The following is a 20,962-nucleotide window of genomic DNA, read 5'->3' as shown; positions in this document are numbered from 1 at the left end:
GAGCATTGAGTGTCGTGGATGTGGTAAGTGTGTTACAGTGGCAGTCATTAAAACAGTGTTTTTTGTTGTGTTGAGATCTTTCCATGAAATTTCAGTCACAAACTTTCTCTTTCAAATTCCGAAATATTTTGTTGGTTTCCACTTATTATGGTAGAAATGACCATTGTACTTAAAATAGAAAAACCAGAGACTGCATGGAAAGATATTAATTTCTCCAGCTTGCTATTTGAGAGTGGAATGGTCGAGAAATAGTGTGAGAATGAGCCTGTGAACTCTGTGCCAAACATGTAAGTGTGAATTGCAGATTAATCATATGTGTGCAGATGTAGATGCAAGCCATTCCTTTCAGTTAATTCCTGCGGCCTGGGATAAAATGTTAAGTGGATGGGCATGCTGTGCTTGTGTGTTGTCACCTTGAAAGATGAAACCATCACTGAAATGTTGAGGGTCGGACAATAGATTAGAGGATCCTGTCCCGCAACTGACTAGACTCCAAATTACCTTCGATAGCAGTGAGAGGTGTCAGACATCTATACATGATACAGGCCAAAACATAATCCCTGCTGCTTCTATGGGTCTGAGACACGCATTGCCTCCTTACCACCTCCATATTCTGTGCACAGGTATCAGACAAATTGTGTATTCGTCAGTGCAGAGAACCTGACAACATGTATCTAAGTTCCATTCCAGGTGTTCCCTTGCCTGCCATCTTCATACACTATGGTTGTGGGGAGGGGGTTTGTACTGTAATGCATAATGGTTATCTAGAGGCCAGATTGATCATGTGGAGATCATTGTATACCATGTGGGTCAACAAAGCACTCCCATTTTCCTTACCGATGTGCCCAGTGGGCACAAGGTCAAAGAACAACATATTTTCTTTTTCTTTTTTTTGCTGCTCTATTTATTTATTTAGTACTTGGAGTGATGCAAGATACACAACGACTTCGTTTCGGCATTTTGCCATTATCAAGTGTACCTGTGAAGATGGTGTGTGTGTGTGTGTGTGTGTGTGTAATAGAGGAAAACATTCATATCTATAAACAAAGATGATGTAAATTACCAAATGAAGGCATTGGTATGTTGATAGACACACACACACACACACACACACACACACACACACACACACACACACACACACACATATACCCATAAGGACTTAATATTCCCGTCAGGTATTTGGCCAACAAATATGTAGGTGCCCTGATGTTGCTGACAGTGGGGCGTAATGGTACCCCCTCTTTGTGAACCTTCAGGAGTCCATATAGTCCAGGTGGTACTGGACCTTGGGGTAACAATTTCTTAGCGTCACCCTCCAGTAAATCTGCGTCCTTGAGGGGGGGCTGACGGCACCCTAGGTCATGGGGTGTATCGGAAGACAATGCACACTGATCTGCATTTGCACACAGACAGCTGCCACCACCCTTCACAGAGGAATGGGGTACTTAAAACTCTAGTACATAGGGTACGCACTATCTCTTGACGCAGAGAATCTACCCCAGGAATTGGAACATCTGAGAACTGTATTTCGAAAAAATGGGTACTCTGAGTGGCAGATTCAATGTGCTTTCCGCCCAACTACTACAGCACGACCTGTGGAGATCGATGAAATGATGAGGGAGAAGGTAGGCACTGCGTTTATTCCATATACAGGCGCACTCTTGGGGAAAATCGCCCGCATTTTGAAGAAACACTGGGTCGGAACTGTGTTTTGTCCTCCGAATAAAACTCGTGCACTGGTGGCGAGCGCCAAAGATGACCTTGGTTTGAGGAAGGCCGGCGTGTACCAGATTCCGTGTCAATGTGGCAAGTCGTATATTGGTCAGACGATGCGTACCATCGAGGATCGATGCCATGAACACCAGAGGCACACTCGACTGATGTAACTGAGCAAGTCGTCGGTCGCTGAACATTGTTTGTCGGAAAATCACGCTATGGAGTTTGAGCGCATGAGGATTCTGGTACAGATGTCGAGATACTGGGACACCGTTGTTAGAGAGGCCATTGAAATTCGCACCAATGATGACCTCATAAACCGTGACTCTGGCTATAATCTTAGCAAGGCTTGGGAACCAGCGATTGGGTTAATCAAGAGTAAATCGAGCAAACGTATAGTTGTGACAACCACGGCGGGCAGAGCCATCACTCCAACGTCATCTCAGATGCCGTCGCAATCTGTTCCACTGCGGCGCCATGGCGCGGGGCACGGACAGCGGAGGGAGTGCACTGCGGGTGGAGGGTATTTAAATCGGCCGCCACCACGACCTAACCCAGCTCCCTCTGAGCAGCCATGGCGTATGGATCTCCGTGCCGTCACGTTGACAGGAGCTCAGTCCGTCAGTTCACCTGATGATGGCGACATGTATGATCGCCGAAATATTGTGCCCGTTGGACACTGTAGACTGGCAGTACACCCGTGGATATTTTTATTATCAAATATGCTGGGAGAAACTCAAGAATCACAATTTTTAGGGTATTTTCAATATTTTCTGCTTCATGTTCTTGGCTTTTTAATTGCAAGTAAAATGTGGCTTGGTTGCTTTCACAGTTTTGTATGTGTCCCTTAAATCTGATTCCAAAATTCCTGCCTGTTTGTCTTAAATAAAAGTTATTGGAATCATCACAAGAAAGTTTGTTGGCTTCTGGATTTGAAAATGTGGAGGTATTATTTTTTGTTGACCATATTTTGGCCTTTGAAACACTAATTTTATTTTTGTTTTCTCAAACAAGTTGTTCATCTTTCCCAATATTTGGCCTATGTCTGATGTTGTAACATAGGTAAGTTTATCTGTGATTTTTTTTCCTTCTCTTTTTATTGTTATTTCTTTAGGTATGCCATATGTTTTTGGTTTTGTGTGCTGTTCATATAATTTCAGCACTATTTTTGGATTGAAGTCATTTTGTCTCACTTTGTATTGTAGCATTTGTGTTTCATTTTGTATCACCTTATTATCGACAGGTAAATTTAAAATTAAACATTGATTTGAAATATGCATATGTATGCGAAATCGGGGGCCAAAAGTTTTTGCTTATGATAGTATCAATCATAGTTGTTTTTCTATGTACTGTAATTTCCTTCAATGGTGGCAGTTATTGCCTATTTTTAGATCTATAATGGTTATCAGTTTGTTTTGCTCTATTTCCATTGTGAATTTTATGTTAGGGTGCAAGTTGTTTAGTGGCTGAGGGATCATTTGTATGTCTTGGAGTAGTATGTCGTCACCAATATACCATATTTGCAGGTACACTTGATAATGGCAAAATGCCAAAACAAGCTCTTGGTGTAACGTATATCACTACGAGTAAATAAATAAACAGAGCAGAAAAAGAAATGGTACCTAAAATAAAACCCTCCCAGTTTGTCACAGATCTGTTACATTCTTCTAGTGGTACCTAATATGTCATCAGTTAGTGTTGTTGACTGCAGGTAGGTACTACAACACATATCATCGTCTTGTCGCAAAGTATAAGTGGAATGTTTTCTCATTTAAATTGGTTATGTGAAATTTGCCCTATGCCTTCTTTGCCCATTCCTACAGATTCAGCAATTGATTCTATACTTAACCAACAGTTAAATCTAATCATTACCTACCTTTTCAACATTTTCTTCTTCTTCTTCTTCTCTCTCTCTCTCTCTCTCTCTCTCTCTCTCTCTCTCTCTCGCTCTCTCGCTCTCTCCCCCCCCCCCCCTTTTTCTTTGTGTGTGTGTGTGTGTGTGTGTGTGTGTGTGTGTGTGTGTGTGTGTGTGTGTGTGTGTGTGTTGGGCATGAACACTGATGTGTCTACAGATACCAGAGATGCCTCATTTGACTGAGAAGGCTTCATAGCTATTGGTTGTTCATAATTGGCACATGCACACTTACTCTGTAAGTTGTGTGTCTTATGTCAATTCAGGAGGCAACTACTAATAATGCATGTACAGAGTAAGCTTGAATTGACCATGCAAGGCATGTTGACAGACTGAAATGTGCCCTAGAGCACTGTGTCGTCAAGGTGAAACTGTGTGACAAGCATTCCCTACCACTCGCTGTGCATTCATTGCAGAAGCCTGCATCCAGCGGTTTCCACACACGCTATCACGTGAATGCATGGTCACTGAGGGGCACTGCCCTGCAGCCAAGGAAACATGGAGTCTACAGCTGTGTCATAATGTAGCAGCACTAATGGGCTCAGCAAGAGTTGGGATGCAATGAAAATTAGAATTTCTTTGTAGCTGTCAATTTTCTGTGTTTTCTATAGAAAAAGTGTATGCTGTATATCTGAGATTCATCAGATATTACCACAGTAACTGAGTATGTGTATAATGAAAATTAAAAAGATAATCCAGTACTGAACGTTATTGAACGTCACTGATTTAGCTATGAATCTACAAATTTGCATGAATGAATAGCTGATGAAATATTTCTTGCGTTCAGTCTGCAGCTAATAATTAACAAAAGTTCAGTTCAGCAACCATATACTGTAAACAGCTCTCGTGAGTAAAAGCATTTTAAATAATAGGCCTCGTTAAATTGATACTTTTAACTGTACTGGTGTGAAACGGGAAGAAAATGCAATGCTTAGTGGTAAGCAGAGGTGGGCATTATTCAGATAAATTCTGTCTAGATAATTATTTGAATAAGATGATCATTCAAGCAAATGTCTTTGCCAATAAATTATTCCTAACTTCAGGAAAGAATAACATCAAATTTCACCTTAATTTCTTTGTTTTTGTTACGTGTAGAGAATTCTATAACTAGTGCTCGTTTCCTTTTTCCAATGCAGCAGTTTCTGTTTGATAAATAACTTGTTAATGGTTTGTTCATAAATGTGCCTCAGTGGACCAGTAGGATAAGTTCCATAGTAGGAAGTAGGAAGTTGAAATGGTTTGATTCCCTGTTGGTCCGTTAGTTTTTTTTTTTTTTTTTTTTTTTTTTTTTTTTTTTTTTTTTTTTTTTTTTTTTCCTGCAACTTATTCGTTCTCTCATCTGTAACAGTGAGTAAAGTACCAAGTCAAGTTGCACCACATTTTGAAGTGCATGTTGAACTGTATGCCCTGCTCTTAACTGACTGCACTAGTGGGTTCAGAGGTGGGAGGAAATCAAGGGCACACCATGGTGCCTATTAAAGCAAATCCGGTATTCAGACCAACCTATGGGTTGAGCATAGTTGTACATGTCTTACAGTGCAATGAATGCAACATATAAATACTCCTTTGGTGGACAGCCTTAGCAATTACATTTCTGAAATGACCCAATTTAACTGACTCAGTGCTTGAGTGAACAAAGTAAGAATTCAGTGGTTTCTAATGACTAACATCAACACGCTTTAAAGTCTAGTGAAACATTTCTTGGCTGCTGGGTGTGCAAAGTTACCTGAAAATGTTTAGGGCTAGTTCTGAGTAAGCTCTCCATTAGTTTCGATGGATTAGTTTTTCGTATAGATATGCATCAGTCCAATTACACAGAGTTTTGAAATTGACAAGTTTTGGAAAGACACTGAGTACCCAAAAAAAAAAGGTTCATTATATTGCAGCGCGCTGACAACTTTATTATCGTTAAAGTGTTGAGATGACCTTTCTCGCCTTTCTACAATAATGCAATTATTGCAGCAACATCTTACACACAATTTGAATGTAGACATATAATACCCAAAGAAATGTCAATTAAATTATAAAAAGAATTTTTTTAATGTAATCTAGAATTTGAAGTTAAAGTGAAATCATAATACAGTTATTAGCAGTACAGTGGACTTGGTGATTCCTCAATTTTTGCCAAAGAAGATTGTTATTTGAAAGTCTTGTAATGTTATAGTGAAACAGATGATTTCAGGAGATATAATACATCGATCTTCTCTTTGAAAATATGAAATATGTTTTATTAATGTGTCACAGTGGCACATTTTCAAAAATTAAATAACTTCCTGATGAGGTGTTTGAAAAAATAGTTGTTGTGAAAGTTAATTTAAGAGCAACAAAACATACTTTGTTTAATAAATGACAAAGAACTGAAGCAGTAAATGTCATTGGATTTCATGTTTATATATTATTCATACTGCTTTTTATTCACAAATGACAATTTTTTTTATATTTGTGTAAACAAATAATATTTTTTAAAAATATTTTTATTTGTTATTCATTGTAAGGGAAGCACATTGCATATTCACAGCCTTTATACAAGTGAGTATGTGGTGTGTCAATTTGGCTGTGTGCACAAGAACGTTACATCGTCGTAGCCATTAGCATGAGCTCACTCATTTCCATTAATAGGCAAGCCAGCATCGGCAACTTCCACCAATGTTTGAAAAGTGCATTCATGCTCTCATAAACACAATGCTTGTGTGTACAGGCCACGTGAATGGGCCAGGTGCTTGCAGGTTTCTAATGTATTTACAAGTCAAATTTCCATCAAAGTTGGAAACACAACCCACTCTACCAAACTTTATTTACAATAGAGGTTTACTTTTACTCCCATTACACAAATGGATGTATGTAACTGTCCCCTGTAGACAGAAGAATATTGAGAAAGAACTACTGTGTAAATTGTGAGGCTGTTGCAAAACTTTTTTTGAGTAATTTCTTTTAGATATAAAAATATTATACTTGAGTTGTTGTTGTGGACAGAACCTATTCTTGCTTGTACAAATCATTATGGTATTTACCTGGAATTATTTGGAAAAACCGTAATTGGCTTTCGCACAGTCCATGACTCGTGATCTCGATTTATATGCATTGACCAAATTTGCTTTTATTTATAAAAGATAATTGAGTCAAAAATAAGTTTGAAAATTTCATTTAAAATTCCTGAAATTATGCTTGAAAACATTATGGACCTTGACAGGTCAAGGAGTGATACAAGGTCATTCTGAGTTTGTAGCTTTTGCATTAGAGTTCCAGCTTGACAAAAAAGATGCAAAAAGACATAAAAATGGAATGTCACTGCACATAATTGTTGATAAGATGACTCCACAATATGCAGAATTTAAATTTCGTAGTTTGAATCCTATTCTACTCCTTGTGTTTTCTTCAAAGTTCAAATTTCAGAATATTATTCTTTGTCTGTGGCGTACGTTAATGGTTTCTCCGTGCTTCCCGAGGAAGAAAAGTCTAGTACTGAGCCCAAGATGCAGTTTTACCATTTTTCTGTTGATAGCATCGAAGTCTTTGATTTTTAACAGCCATTTGATTTGTTTTTAGAACTTAAAATATTAAGAATAAAAATACGCTTCAGAAAAATGTTTGATATGTATATATTTGTGTAATTAGAAGTAATCTATATATTGTACTATTTACTCTTTTAATTTGCCAATAATGTTGGAAGCTGAGCTGGAGAATAGCCTAGCAGGTGATGATTTGCAATTAGATCTTACTGCAGAAATATAATCTAAAAATTATCTTTTTGCTAGAGAAACCTGTCATCATTGTTCTATTTTATAAAATTATCCCTGAGAGCAACACCAGTGTGCACTGTTAATAAAATGTGTTTTTTAATTATTATTTGTCTCATTTTCTTATTTTTTTATTGTGACACGCAGCCAGTATACCTGTCATTTGTCTTAATATAAGGAAACAGGTATCAAATAAATTGGATTTCATTAGCACTGGCTTTTAGTTTTTATCTAGGTTTCTCCACACAGCTGCATGGCGTGTGTGATATAGACGATACAGTTAGAAAGCCCAAAGATCCTGTCCAAGTTGTATTATTTATTAGTATTACTACTACTACTCGCTTGATTTCATCTTTTTAGGAGCTTCTGCTGTATTCATTTTGCAGATAGTTATTTGAAAGTCTTTGGCTTTACTTACCATGATCTTAATAATGAAGTATTTCTGCTGTAAGGTATTGACATCTTTTGTTTAATTTTTGAGATGTAATCTCATCATCGCATATCAAGTTGGGTACTGTTTATTCCTGCAGAATATGTCTGCCAATTATACAGAGAACCACTGATAATTAAGAGATAAACTCTTTCTAGCTTATGAAAGGAGTCATTTCCCAGAGAGTAGCACAAAAGCAAAAACTTTGGAACAGTGATCCTACAAAATTTTTACAATTATCTCTTATCAAAATGTGTGACTTCTTCCCTAAAAGTAGCTGACAGGAACAACAATTATGAAATAGAGTGATGAAACTTGAAAGAAAAATATCTAAATTTATGTAGAAAAAGACATGGAAAATTGTGTATGTGGCATTAGTTTGACATAGTTTATAGAACAGCAGAATACGAAATATGAGCAGAAAGATGATAAGTTGTAAGAGTGTCACTAATGTAGACCACAAGAGGATTGCAGGCAATTGCGTATTAGTACGTAGTGCATAGATCTGAATAGTCTTATATTTCCTCCGTATCATAACATTTCTTGTCAAAATTGGTGTTTTCTAAGTTGTAGTTTTGCAGCCAAGTTATCATTTTATCAGCAAATGATATTTCAACAACTTCCCTAGCTGTCTTTTCAGGTGTTGAACACATTTCGTTACTCACTGTTCAGTCTCCAGCAAAACTTGGAATGGTACACACTGTGCACTGCTCTGGTGATTGTTGCCAGGCAAAACCAACAGAAAGGCTATGCTAAAACATAAAAAGTTAAAAGAAGGAGAGTGCTATAAGGCCACATTCTTTATCAAAATACAGTATACAAGAACAAAGATAGTGAATGCATTGAACTATTTTCTGACGTGATTCAAGCAAAATGAATGTCACATATGATGCTTTCATTAAGCAAAAGCTGTTTAAATTATCTGCATCCCTAATTTCAGTTGGCTCACTTGTGGGTTCTGCCATAGAAATTTTTTTGCCTGTGCTAAAATTCTGGTATATTCATATTTCATTTCATGCCAGCAGATGACACACTTTTAATTTTATTTTGATGTATATCAATCCTTCCAACAGAATTAAAAAGTCTACAGTGTTGTCTGAAAAATAAGCTAGAACTACTCCCCCCCCCCCTCAATAAAGAAAAGAAAAAGCATGTCTTAACACATACATTGTGAAAGTGAGATGTCAGATGTTTTTAAACTGAAAGAACTGAGAGACAAACATGTAAAGAGCATAAATATTGCACCTGAGTTATGCACCCAACTAAACAGCTGGCACTGAACACTGCCTCACCTGTTTGCATGAAATGAAGTAAAAAGGTATCAGTGTTGTGTATCAGGTGACAAATTTCTGGCATGATTTAATAAAGGAAAGGATTGAAATAAAAGAGGTAGCTAATTTAATTAGCAGAGACAGATGCTGTAGCCTACGTAAAGAATGGGATCCAACTCTCAGTTTGCTTAAGTCACACCACATCTGTCTGCTAATGGAAAAGTGCCAGGTAAGACATTTTTTTCTTTTTTGGTGCAGAGTATTATCTCACCGCACCCCTCCAAAGAACTGGTTATACTACTGCCTCTCAGTATATTTACTTCTTAATGAAATTTGTCCTAAATATATCTCTTTTTCCAACAAACAGTTCAGTTCATACATACAATACCAGGCACAAAAATGATCTGCACAAGGACTTAAAAGCACTTACTTTAGTTAAAAAAAGGGGTCCACTACTCAGGAACACTCATCTTCAATAATTTGCCAGCAAACATAAAAAATTTAGTTACAAATAAAGGTCAGTTTAAAAGGAGCCTGAAAGACTTACTAGTGGCCAACTCCTTCTACTCCATTGACGAATTTTTTAATAGAAACAAATGATGTGTTATATATATTTATACTGTTAGTATTGTTATTTCGAGGATCTCCTCAACACAGATCTATGGAATGAAAAACTAATCTAATCTAATCTTTGCTTATAACTTTATGTTTTGGCACAACATTTCTATTGGCTTTGAGCATAAGAAGACTTGTATCATCTAACACCACTGGGAAGCAATCACTAAGGTGATAAGGAGAGTGTAAAGTTCAGAGTGTGAACGATGAGCAGCAAAACCTCCTCTTGGCACCTGATCAAGACAGCTAGCAAAGTTATTGAAATATGTGTAAACATAACATAACTACTGGGCTGAGAACTCAAAAACTTGTAAATCATCAATTTGAATGATGTCGGCCACAAACATATTACCATTGTCCTATTTTCTTTTTGTATTTTATTATGCATGCAACAGATGTGGAGCATGTATGTAGTAATATCGCATCACAGTTTCACAGCATAATTTAATAATACTTGTATTTAGCAGTGTATCATGTGGCACATCGACACCATAGCAGAAATTTTTAATGTGTGTTTACTTTGACTTTTTTTAGTAATACAAATGTGTTGTTTTTTTTCCATTTAACTACTGCTGTATATATTCTGTGCAACTTGTAAGAAAAGGATTAACAAATCATGAACACACTGGTCAAGACCACTAGCAAAGTTATTGAAAAATTGTGTAAACATAACAACTCAGCTGAAAACCCAAAAACTTGTAAATCATCAATGCTACGCAATGTTAAGAAATACTAACCCCATCCACAGATGAAAATGTAAGTGATGCAAAGAATGCAATGGATAGAGTTGAACAGTTACTTAACTAAATTTATTTATTTTGTTTCTCATGTGGTGTGGTAGGCATATAGTCATTTTTACGTGTTACTGCACTACCTAAAGTGGTGGTCTACAGTAGTAGAAATTATGATGACTTAGGGAAAAGTTTGTGGCGATATAGTGTAAGTGATAAGAAGTAGAACAGAAACAAGGGAAAAGAATAGAAATGGGGGAGATAATATGCATTGAGAGATATCGTATTTTACAGACTATAAGATGCACTGAAATTTTTAAATGTTTTTTTTTAAAAATAACATTTCTACCATTGATATTATTGGATTGCAAAGCCAAACTAAAAAAATCTTAGTTTATAAAACCAAAGTGACCTATAAAATCCCTGAAAATCGTCATCTGAACTTTTCCTCTTCCTTTTTCCTCTCCTCTTCATTTGTCATCGTTATCCTCTTCATCTCTATGATGGTCTTCACTTCCACCGAGAGCTTGCACTTCTTGAAAGATTTAACAATAATGTCATCTTCTCTCACTCTAGACAATGACTTTTTTATCCACTGACACACCTGTTTCATTGTAGGTTATTGTAAAGCTCCCTTCAGTGTGAATTGCTGTTGGGTTTCATCCATCATCCATTTGCTCCATTCCTCTCTCATATACACTTCAAATAGTTTATTTATCGACACAGCAAGGGGTTGCAATTGTAAAGTAAGTCATCCCAGAATGACACCAAGCTCTGTATTTCCCCCGTCTCAATTTCTCTTTTGCAGAATTTTTCAGTGACAACCAAACTGATCTAGCACAAGAAGAGAACTCTTCTTCAATAAAGCACCTTTCCTTCTCACCCGCACTCTGTTAGTTCATAATTTTGTACCAACCTCATCCATCCAAACCTTGTCACGTACATGAACACCACCACTTGGCGGTATTTCAGAATGTTTTGGCCCTGTTATGCACTTGAAAATGATCATTGGGTTAACTTTAGTACAGTCAGCACAACATGAAAGGACAACAGTGTAGTGCATTTTTTTCATGTCCACTTGTTTTTGTAGTTACAGTTTTAGCACCTTTCATGGCAACAGTTCTGTTACTGAGCACATCAAATGTCAGAGGTGTTTTGTCCATATTCACTATTTGGCTTAGTTCCACACTTTTTTACTTTCGATGTTGAATAATAAAGTGATGGAAAGATAATATTTTCTTACTCTTGTGCCATTTTCTGAATATTTTTGTTTTGGTTCACACGCTAAGTCCATGAGATTTCATAAACTGTAATACCAACCAACTCCACCCTTGGAGTCTATTAAGTTCCACTGTAGTGCTAGCTTACAAGTGTGTATCTGAATCATTTTTGTATTAATTCCAATGCAATTTTGATGGTGTTATGGAATCTATTTCAGGATGTCATCTTCTAATTTTGACCATTTTGTATTCAGTCCTCTATTTGCACATTTAGCCTTCATTTTTTCAGTTCTTCTGTACTAGCTCGTATATTGTAAATTTATTTATTTATTTTTCTGTTGGTGGAGGGTCAAAATGCTGCTCAGCTGCTACATTTTATTTTCCTTCCATTACGAAACTAGCTACTAACAAAAAAAAATACAAACAATTGCCGATAACACTGATCACTTTCAATTGAAGTTCACTGGCACTGTAGACTGCAGTGAGGCATTATAGGCTCAACAGTGTCCTGGGTTTGTGATGGCAGGGTAGGAGGGAGACAGTGTTAGCAAGCTTGTGAATCCAGACAACTCTTGAACTTTGCACTGATGACTGCTGCAGCCAGTTGAATCCATTATGCCAGATAGCCATAGGTATCCCTCGGCATCGAATATATGGCCATTTTAAATCAAACAATGGATATTTTTATATTAATTATGAGTATAAGGTGCTGCTGAATTTTTGAGGCAATTTTTTGAAGAGAAAATTGTGTCTTATAGTCTGTAAAATATAGTAATAATTTTGGAGAAAAAATGATTTAATGTTTTGAGAAATAAAAAGAAAAGAACTGAAGGTGTAAAAGAAGACATATGGAATATTTTTCTAGTGGCGAAAGAGGAAAATGCTAACGGCATGACATTCACACATGCTAGTTTCAATGTTTCCATGTGGAAGAATGCATCTTCTTCCAAAATGCTATATTTCCAATTTGATTCAATTATGCTATGTACATCACAGGGCGTATTCCTTAGCTCAATCCATTCTTTCCTTTTTCACCTGTAAGTTCATAAATAAACTAAACCAAAATGTTTTTCATCTCCTCCTACAGTCGAAACATTTCATATCTTCTTATCAATAATCACTTATGTATGTTTCCATAGCAATATGAAAAGATGAAACACTGTCTGTGAATGGAATCCTCTCCACTTAACTATTTTACCGACTTGGATGCTGTTAACCTCTCATTAGGAGCATCAGAGATATAAATATCTATCAGTGTGGTCTGTGGGTAAATACTCTATCTTCTTTTTATTCCAAACTTTTCATTCCATTTCACATTTATTCCAGAAGGTTCCAGATAACAGTACCGTCTCATCCAATATTACTTGCCTATTGCCTCATAACAGTGCTGCCCCCCCCCCCCCCCCCCCTCACCCTCCGCTCCCCTTCCATAAACCACAGACCTTGCCGTTGGTGGGGAGGCTTGCATGCCTCAGCGATACAGATAGCCTTACCGTAGGTGCAACCAGAGGCCAGACAAACATGTGGTTCCTGAAGAGGGGCAGCAGCCTTTTCAGTTGTTGCAGGGCAACAGTCTGGATGATTGACTGATCTGGCCTTGTAATACTAACCAAAATGGCCTAGTTGTGCTGTTACTGCGAACGGCTGAAAGCAAGGGGAACTACGGCCGTAATCTTTCCCTAGGGCGTGCAGCTTTACTGTATGGTTAAATGATGACGGCGTCCTCTTGGGTAAAATATTCCGGAGGTAATGTAGTCCCCCATTTGGATCTCCGGGCGGGGACTACTCAAGAGGATGTCGTTATTAAGAGAAAGAAAACTGCTGTTCTATGGATTGGGGCATGGAATGTCAGATCCCTTAATTGGACTGGTAGGTTAGAAAATTTAAAAAGGGAAATGGGTGGGTTAAAGTTAGATATAGTGGGAATTAGCGAAGCTCGATGGCAGGAGAAACAAGACTTTTGGTCAGGTGAATACTGGATTATAAATACAGAATCAAATAGGGGTAATGCAGGAGAAGGTTTAATAATGAATAAAAAAATAAGAGTTCAGGTAAGCTGCTACAAACACCATAGTGAATAACTTATTGTGGCTAAGGTAGACACAAAGCCCACGCCTACTACAGTAGTACAAGCTTATATGCCAACTAGCCCTGCAGATGACGAGGAAATTGAAGAAATGTATGATGAGATGAAAGACTGGAATTCGATAGTAGGAAAAGGAAGAGAAGGAAACGTAGTAGGTGAATATGGATTGGGGGGAAGAAATGAAAGAGGAAGCTACCTGGGAGAATTTTGCATCATAGCTAACACTTGGTTCAAGAATCATAAAAGAAGGTTGTATACATGGAAGAAGCCTGAAGATACTGTCAGGTTTCAGATAGATTACATAATGGTAAGACAGAGATGTAGGAATGACAGAGCACTGAAAGACGTAAGTCGAATCAAGGACCCAGGAGTAGACAACATTCCATTAGAACTACTGACAGCCTTGCGAGAGCCAGTCCTGACAAAACTGTACCATCTGGTGAACAAAATATGAGACAGGCGAAATACCTTCAGACTTCTAGAAGAATATAATTATTCCAATCCCAAAGAAAGCAGTTGTTGACAGATGTGAAAATTACCGAACTATCAGTTTAATAAGTCACGGATGCAAAATACTAACGCAAATTCTTTACAGACGGATGGAAAAACTGGTAGAAGCCGACCTCTGAGAAGATCAGTTTGGATTCTGCAGAAGTATTGGAACACCTGAGGCAATACTGACCCTACAGCTTATCTTAGAAGCTAGATTAAGAAAAGGCAAACCTGCGTTTCTAGCATTTGTAGACTTAGAGAAAGCTTTTGACAATGTTGACTGGAATACTCTCTTTCAAATTCTGAAGGTGGCAGGGGTAAAATACAGGGAGCGAAAAGCTATTTACAATTTGTACAGAAACCAGCTGGCAGTTATAAGAGTAGAGGGACATGAAAGGGAAGCAGCAATTGGGAAGGGACTGAGACAGGGTTGTAGCCTGTCCCCGATGTTATTCAATCTGTATATTGAGCAAGCAGTAATGGAGACAAAAGAAAAATTCGGAGTAGGTATTAAAATCTGTGGAGAAGAAATAAAACTTTAAGGTTCGCCAATGACATTGTAATTCTGTCAGAAACAGCAAGGGATTTGGAAGAGCAGTTGAATGGAATTGATAGTGTCTTGAAAGGAGGATATAAGATGAACATCAACAAAAGCAAAACAAGGATAATGGAATGTAGTCATGTTAACTCAGGTGATGCTGAGGGAATTATATTATGAAATGAGACACTTAAAGGAGTTTTGCTACTTGGGGAGCAAAATAACTGAGGATGGTCAGAGTAGAGGAGATATAAAATGTAGACTGGCAATGGAAAGGAAAGCACTTCTGAAGAAGAGAAATTTGTTAACATCGAGTATAGATTTAAGTGTCAGAAAGTTGTTTCTGAAAGTATTTGTATGGAGTGTAGCGACGTATGGAAGTGAAACATGGACGATAAATAGTTTGGACTAGAAGAGAATAGAAGCTTTCGAAATGTGTTGCTACAGAAGAATGCTGAAGATTAGGTGGGTAGATCACATAACTAATGAGGAAGTATTTTATAGAATTGGGGAGTCGAGAAATTTGTGACACAACTTGACTAGAAGAAGGGATCAGTTGATAGGACATGTTCTGAGGCATCAAGAAATCACCAGTTTAGTATTGGAGGGCAGCATGGAAGGTAAAACTCGTAGAGGGAGATCAGGAGATGAATTCACTAAGCAGATTCAGAAGGATGTAGGCTGCAGTAGTTACTGGGAGATGAAGCAGCTTGCACAGGATAGAGTAGCATGGAGAGCTGCATCAAACCAGTCTCAGGACTGAAGGTGACAACAACAACAACAACAACAACAACAGTGCTGCCACATGCTCTGCCAGGGATTTGACCAGATACACACCGCCAAAAAATCTCCCCCCCCCCTCTCCCTCCCTCCCTCTCTCTCTCCCTCTCTCTCTCTCTCTCTCTCTCTCTCCCTCTCTCCCTCTCTCTCTCTCTCTCTCTCTCTCCCTCTCTCCCTCTCTCTCTCTCTCTCTCTCTCTCTCTCTCTCTCTCTCTCTCTCTCTCTCTCTCTCTCTCTCTCACACACACACACACACACACACACACACACACACACACACACACACACACACAAATAAAATGTAGTTAAAGTTCATGTTTCTGTAAGTTTCCACTGTTTAATGCCTCCATTACACAGGAGAACCTCTTTTTTTTAAATCCTGCAGTCTCCAGTATCATTTTAATAGTTGACACCCTCGTTACCTAATAGGCTTGTATCTTCGTCACAAACAGTTTCAAATATCCTCCACTCACCCATTTTTCTGCTGCGCAGGAATACATACTGTTCTTGTCTTGTACCTCTAATTACAGTTGCTTGGATGGTTTTTTTAATGTTTTGTTGCTGTTATTTCTTTATTCCATGTGTTGTTTCTCTCATTTTGTCACAACCTTGCCGTCAATTGTATGTCTGCTGTAGTTCCACCTGCACTGCCATAAGCATTGCTATTCTAGAGTGAGATCTAATTAACAATGGAGTAGGTCTGCAGCTCTGTGACAAATGTAATACATTGTAACTCTAATCTTAAGTACAGAAGTAAGCTTCACAGAATAGATATTAGTTTCATACTGTATGCCTCATTTTAATCCACATTAGATGAAAAATGATTATTAGTGTAGCTTCATTTTATCTCAAATAGTTGATTTTTATTATAAAAGGCAGCGATTATAGTCATCTTTGATGCTGTTTTCTTTCTTTCTACTACCAAAACAACTAACCAATTTCCCAGTCCTGTGACTTGCATACTCTGACTCTATCCCCATCAAAGTAAAACATCTTTGTGGTAATGAGTGTGACATTACAGTAGTTGCACTACACATGTGCATAAAGTTATCTGCCCAGCCAATTTTTAAGGCAGTTTTTAGTTCTTAAGTTAAAGAAGCTCAGTTTCAGGGAACATGGAATGTGTTAAAAGGTTACAGTGTTTCATAGTCATAACTTCCACTAAAATATAAATATTAATCAAATTTTATTTGTAGAATTGTTGGGGATTCCCTCATTTTTTGATTCTTTGTGGGAAAACAGTAAATAAAAGGAGAAATAATGTAATCTGACATCGTTAAAATGTACAGTTCTGTTAAATATTATAATACAGTGTAGCTTTTATTAAAGTAAGTTTGGCAGCAAGAATGATCAATAGGAACACAGTTTTGCAGTAGTGAGTACGTGGCTTAATAAAATGATTACCTTAAAACCTTAATCAAGTCGGCTAGATGAACTTAATTTTTGGCAAATTTGTGGTAAGTTTGTATGGGACCAAACTGCTGAGGTCATTGGTCCCTAGGCTTACACACTGCTTAATCTAGCTTAAACTAACCAACACTATTGACAAAACACACACACACACACACACACACACACACACACACACACACACACACACACACACAAGGGAGGACTGGAACCTCCAACGGGAGGAGCCGCACATACTGTGGCAACGCATATGCAATTGAGTCTTTCTCGGCGTATTTCACTGTTGACTTCTTCTCGGGTTATCAGCTGAGTGGTGGTGTCATCTTGTTGCAACGTACCCACTTGTTGCAACGTACCCATCATCTTAAGTGTCGGGATGCTGTGTTCTGCATATCTATATAGCTGCTGTCCGCCACAAATTAGTAAACAGGGATAGCGGTTTTTAGCTCAGTGCAGTGTGGAATCCCACAATTGATAAAATACACCAGGAACGCTCCAATCTGAAGGCAGCGGCGTCTGCAGACAAATTGGATAGCCACCGGGTCTCGATGCCGGTCTGCGCCCCCACCCCCACCTCCACCACCACCACCACCACCACCACCAACGCGGTACCCCCTTCCGGAGGAACGTGATTGGCCGGCCTACAGAAGCAGATGACGAACAGCAGCTATATAGATATGCAGAACACAGCATCCCGACACTTCACCAGAAGATGATGGGTACGAAGCTCATTAAAACGTTGCGACAAGACGACGCCACTACTCGGCTGATAACCCGAGAAGAATTCATCTGTGGCAAGGTGCCTCAGACAGCATGGCTACACTGCGCCGCTTAACTTATGGAAATCATGTTAACTTAATGAAAAATCAGGTTCTGTAGAGTATCAGTAACTGGTTCATCTGTAAATATGCAAAAAAATGCCATCTACACTATTATTCAAGCATCAGCCTGTTAGCTGTCTCAGACTAATTCACTTAGCTGCCTGCATGCTGCTTTTTGATTTGCTGCTAATAAACCACAACTTTACATGTGTTTCTGCATTTTCACAGTGATCTACTTAACAGTTATTAGTGTGGCTGTTTATTAATAAAAGTAGAGTAACAGTAATTATTCTCTCTCTCTCTCTCTCTCTCTCTCTCTCTCTCTCTCTCTCTCTCTCTCTCTCACCTTTGCAATGTGACACTGTTCTGAGTGTAGTGTACTTACATTATGAGACTATATTTACATTAAATTTGCATTTCCGGGTAGATGGAAGTTGTATTATAGATTATTGGGAATATTGGGTTAAATGAATTAGGCCTATCATACTATTCAGTCATGCTCATTTCTTCGACTATAATTTGTTGAGTAAAATGTTCACTCGGTGGACCTGACTTCTGGAAGGGACTGTCTTTCAATCAATAAGTGTTTCCTCATTCCTTTATTTTCGCTAAGTCTTACTTCACCCACATTTACACATGGGAGGAATCATAAAAAGGGGAGAAGGTGTAAAACTCCAGGAGGTGTGTGTTGTGTGTGTGTGTGTGTGTGTGTGTGTGTGTGTGTGTGTGTGTGTGTGTGTGTGTGGTAAAACATAATTTAACTTCATTTTGGAAGCTAATGAGTTGTTTAGCAAATCATTTTATGTAAAAAATACAATTTGTCTTGAAATGAAAGATTCCCTAAGTTGTTGTTATGTGCAGGAAATTCCAGTGTTTGTTATCTGCACTATAGAGACTATAGAGAATCTTCAGGTATTCACAATCACATTGTCATGCACTAGGTTCCTATTTTTGTATTGTTGAGTTAGTGTATTAATAGAAAGACTACAGATGTATATTTTATTCTGTGCAATCTCTCTTTGTCTTCAGATATTAATGGAATTTCACATTTAACAAAAAATTATTTCATAGTGTAATCCCCACATAAAACAGTAAAACAGTCATTCTCATATCAGAACAGAACAGAGATCCATATTTTATATACCTGCATCTGTTAAACTAGTGTAGTTTTTTAATTTTCAAGAATTATTTTGAAATGTCCAGTGTACAATTGTAATGAGATATAATGAAAATTAATTATGAATTAATGAACAACATATGTTCAATCTACTGTATACATGCCTTAAGAAGATTAAAAAAGATGGCCATAGGAAATAACTGAATCAGTAGATATTGAATGATGTTGATCAGAATAGACTTCTTTCAAACCATTACCAAGTTGAGCTGTCAGACAATACTATATTTTTGTATTTATTTATTATCTGTTTATTTATCAGTCTCTGTGGGAGTCACAGCTTCTTGGCCATGGAAAGAGTCAGTACATAGTTTACAGAATGGCAATTAGAAAGTTTATAAACAAAGAATTAAAGAAAACACCAAAAACAAAATATATGATCACACAGAAAAGTTTTCAACTACTGTGGGGAACTCCTGTACAGAGTAAAAGTAGTGTGCCGAAGGAAACCTTTCAATTTGGATTTGATTACGTGGGGCTTATCATACAGGCACCAGTTTATTATTATTTCTGGTTCTGCTGGAAGCTTATTGAAAATGAAACCAGCTGAATAGTGCACACATGTACAATGCTTAAAGAATTGTAATGCAAGTGCACATCCTTTCTTCTATCTTGTGTTCACTGAATGAATGTTGCAATTTCCTCTTAATGAGTCAATGTTGTTAACACATTCAGTAAGTCATTAAATAATATAATTGGATAGATAAAAAAAATGTACTCACAAGTGGCAGCAGGTGAACACACAAATAAAAAAAAGATTTTAAATATGCAGGCTTTCAGAGCCAGTGGCTTCTCCTTGCAGCAGAAGATTGAAGGGGAAGGAAAAGGGTTGAAGGAAAAGGGGTAGAGTTCGGAAAAGTCACCCAAAACCCCAGGTCTGGGGAGACTTAATGGATGGGATGAGAAGGAAAGTCACTTAATAGGATTTTTTGGACTCAGTTATATAGAGTATTTCATTAATCTTTAATTACACATCTCACTTTAACTATCACAGCTGTAAACACAATAAACACTGCTTCGTCTGCCGGTTCAAGTTGGCAGTGATCAGAAAGCAGTCCATTTCATTAGACTTCCCTTGATCCTGTAACTCCTACCAGGTACCTTACTGACAGTCTTTGAAATGTGCACACAGTAATAGATGCAATCCAGATTTTTCACATTTAAGGTATTGAATTGTGAACAGCAGTATTGATCTATCATTCTCTCTCACGGCCTCATTAAGTAAAATACCTGTTTCTAAATTAACTCCCCCACCCCTTTCTCTTTCAGAGTCTCATTTCAGGTGGAATGAATGTCTCACAGCAGAATAAATGGCTTACCTCTCATCAAGATTATAAAGAGAGAACTATATTTTGTCTGTGCTGTCATTTACTTTTATGAATGTAGTTCACCATGTCAGTAAAATAGAGAAATATATTTTATGGTGGAATTTCAACCATTCACTGTGAACCTAGAGTATTAAGATATGCTTCAGTTCTGTAAGAAGCTGTGCATGTAATGAACTATAGCAATAAATAATAATGAAGATTAGTTGTTTGCACTTGTATACCAGTATAGCAGATGAGAAAAATATGACATCAGCTGAATCGAAGTGTGTTTCAATTGCATCTAGGATTCCATTGTGGTTCTTAAATGAGCTACATAAAGCATTGCTACGTGTATAGCCCATTCAAGATCTACTGCAGTGACACTGTATTTGTGATTGGGAGTTATGGCTGCACTATAGTGAAGGTTATGTGGAGTATGCTACAGAGTAAAAAGGAACTCACTCGCTGCCACAGAGGAAAGTAACAGTGTGATGAAAGAGACATTTGGTGAATGTGGCTCTCTGATAAAGGGTCTCAAAGAAGAAAAGCAATATCATAATAACTACTCATAGCAATAGAAATAAGTGTGTCCAAATATTAGATTCTGTGAAAGAATAGGTTAAAGGATTTAAACATGATGGGTTAATTGATAACTAATTTCCTTTTTGTAAAAAATATATATATAAAAATATCCATCTCTTTTTCACACAGTCTGCAGC

The 20,962-nt window shown here is 37.6% G+C and overlaps 1 protein-coding gene across 7 annotated transcripts in view; it reads left to right on the top strand.

Annotated features, from left to right (window-relative positions):
* The window catches only part of LOC126354250 (inositol polyphosphate-5-phosphatase A), a 311,452-nt gene that overhangs the window by 230,260 nt on the left and 60,230 nt on the right, over positions 1-20,962 (top strand). The window contains exon 14 of one of the 7 annotated variants that reach the window (XM_050003766.1): positions 7,516-7,553. The exons of 5 other annotated variants lie outside the window; for them this stretch is intronic. In XM_050003766.1, the coding sequence (XP_049859723.1) occupies positions 7,516-7,545 (30 nt within the window). In that variant the 3' untranslated portion in view covers positions 7,546-7,553. Of the gene's footprint in view, positions 1-3,276; positions 3,431-7,515; positions 7,554-20,962 lie in introns of those variants that run through there. One more of the 7 variants, XM_050003763.1, reaches the window with a different exon arrangement.

Source organism: Schistocerca gregaria, chromosome 3, assembly GCF_023897955.1.
Source record: "Schistocerca gregaria isolate iqSchGreg1 chromosome 3, iqSchGreg1.2, whole genome shotgun sequence".
NCBI classification, from domain to species: domain Eukaryota; kingdom Metazoa; phylum Arthropoda; class Insecta; order Orthoptera; family Acrididae; genus Schistocerca; species Schistocerca gregaria.
The sequence above is the reverse complement of the archived record's forward strand: the minus strand, read 5'-3'. Positions and strand labels throughout refer to the sequence as shown.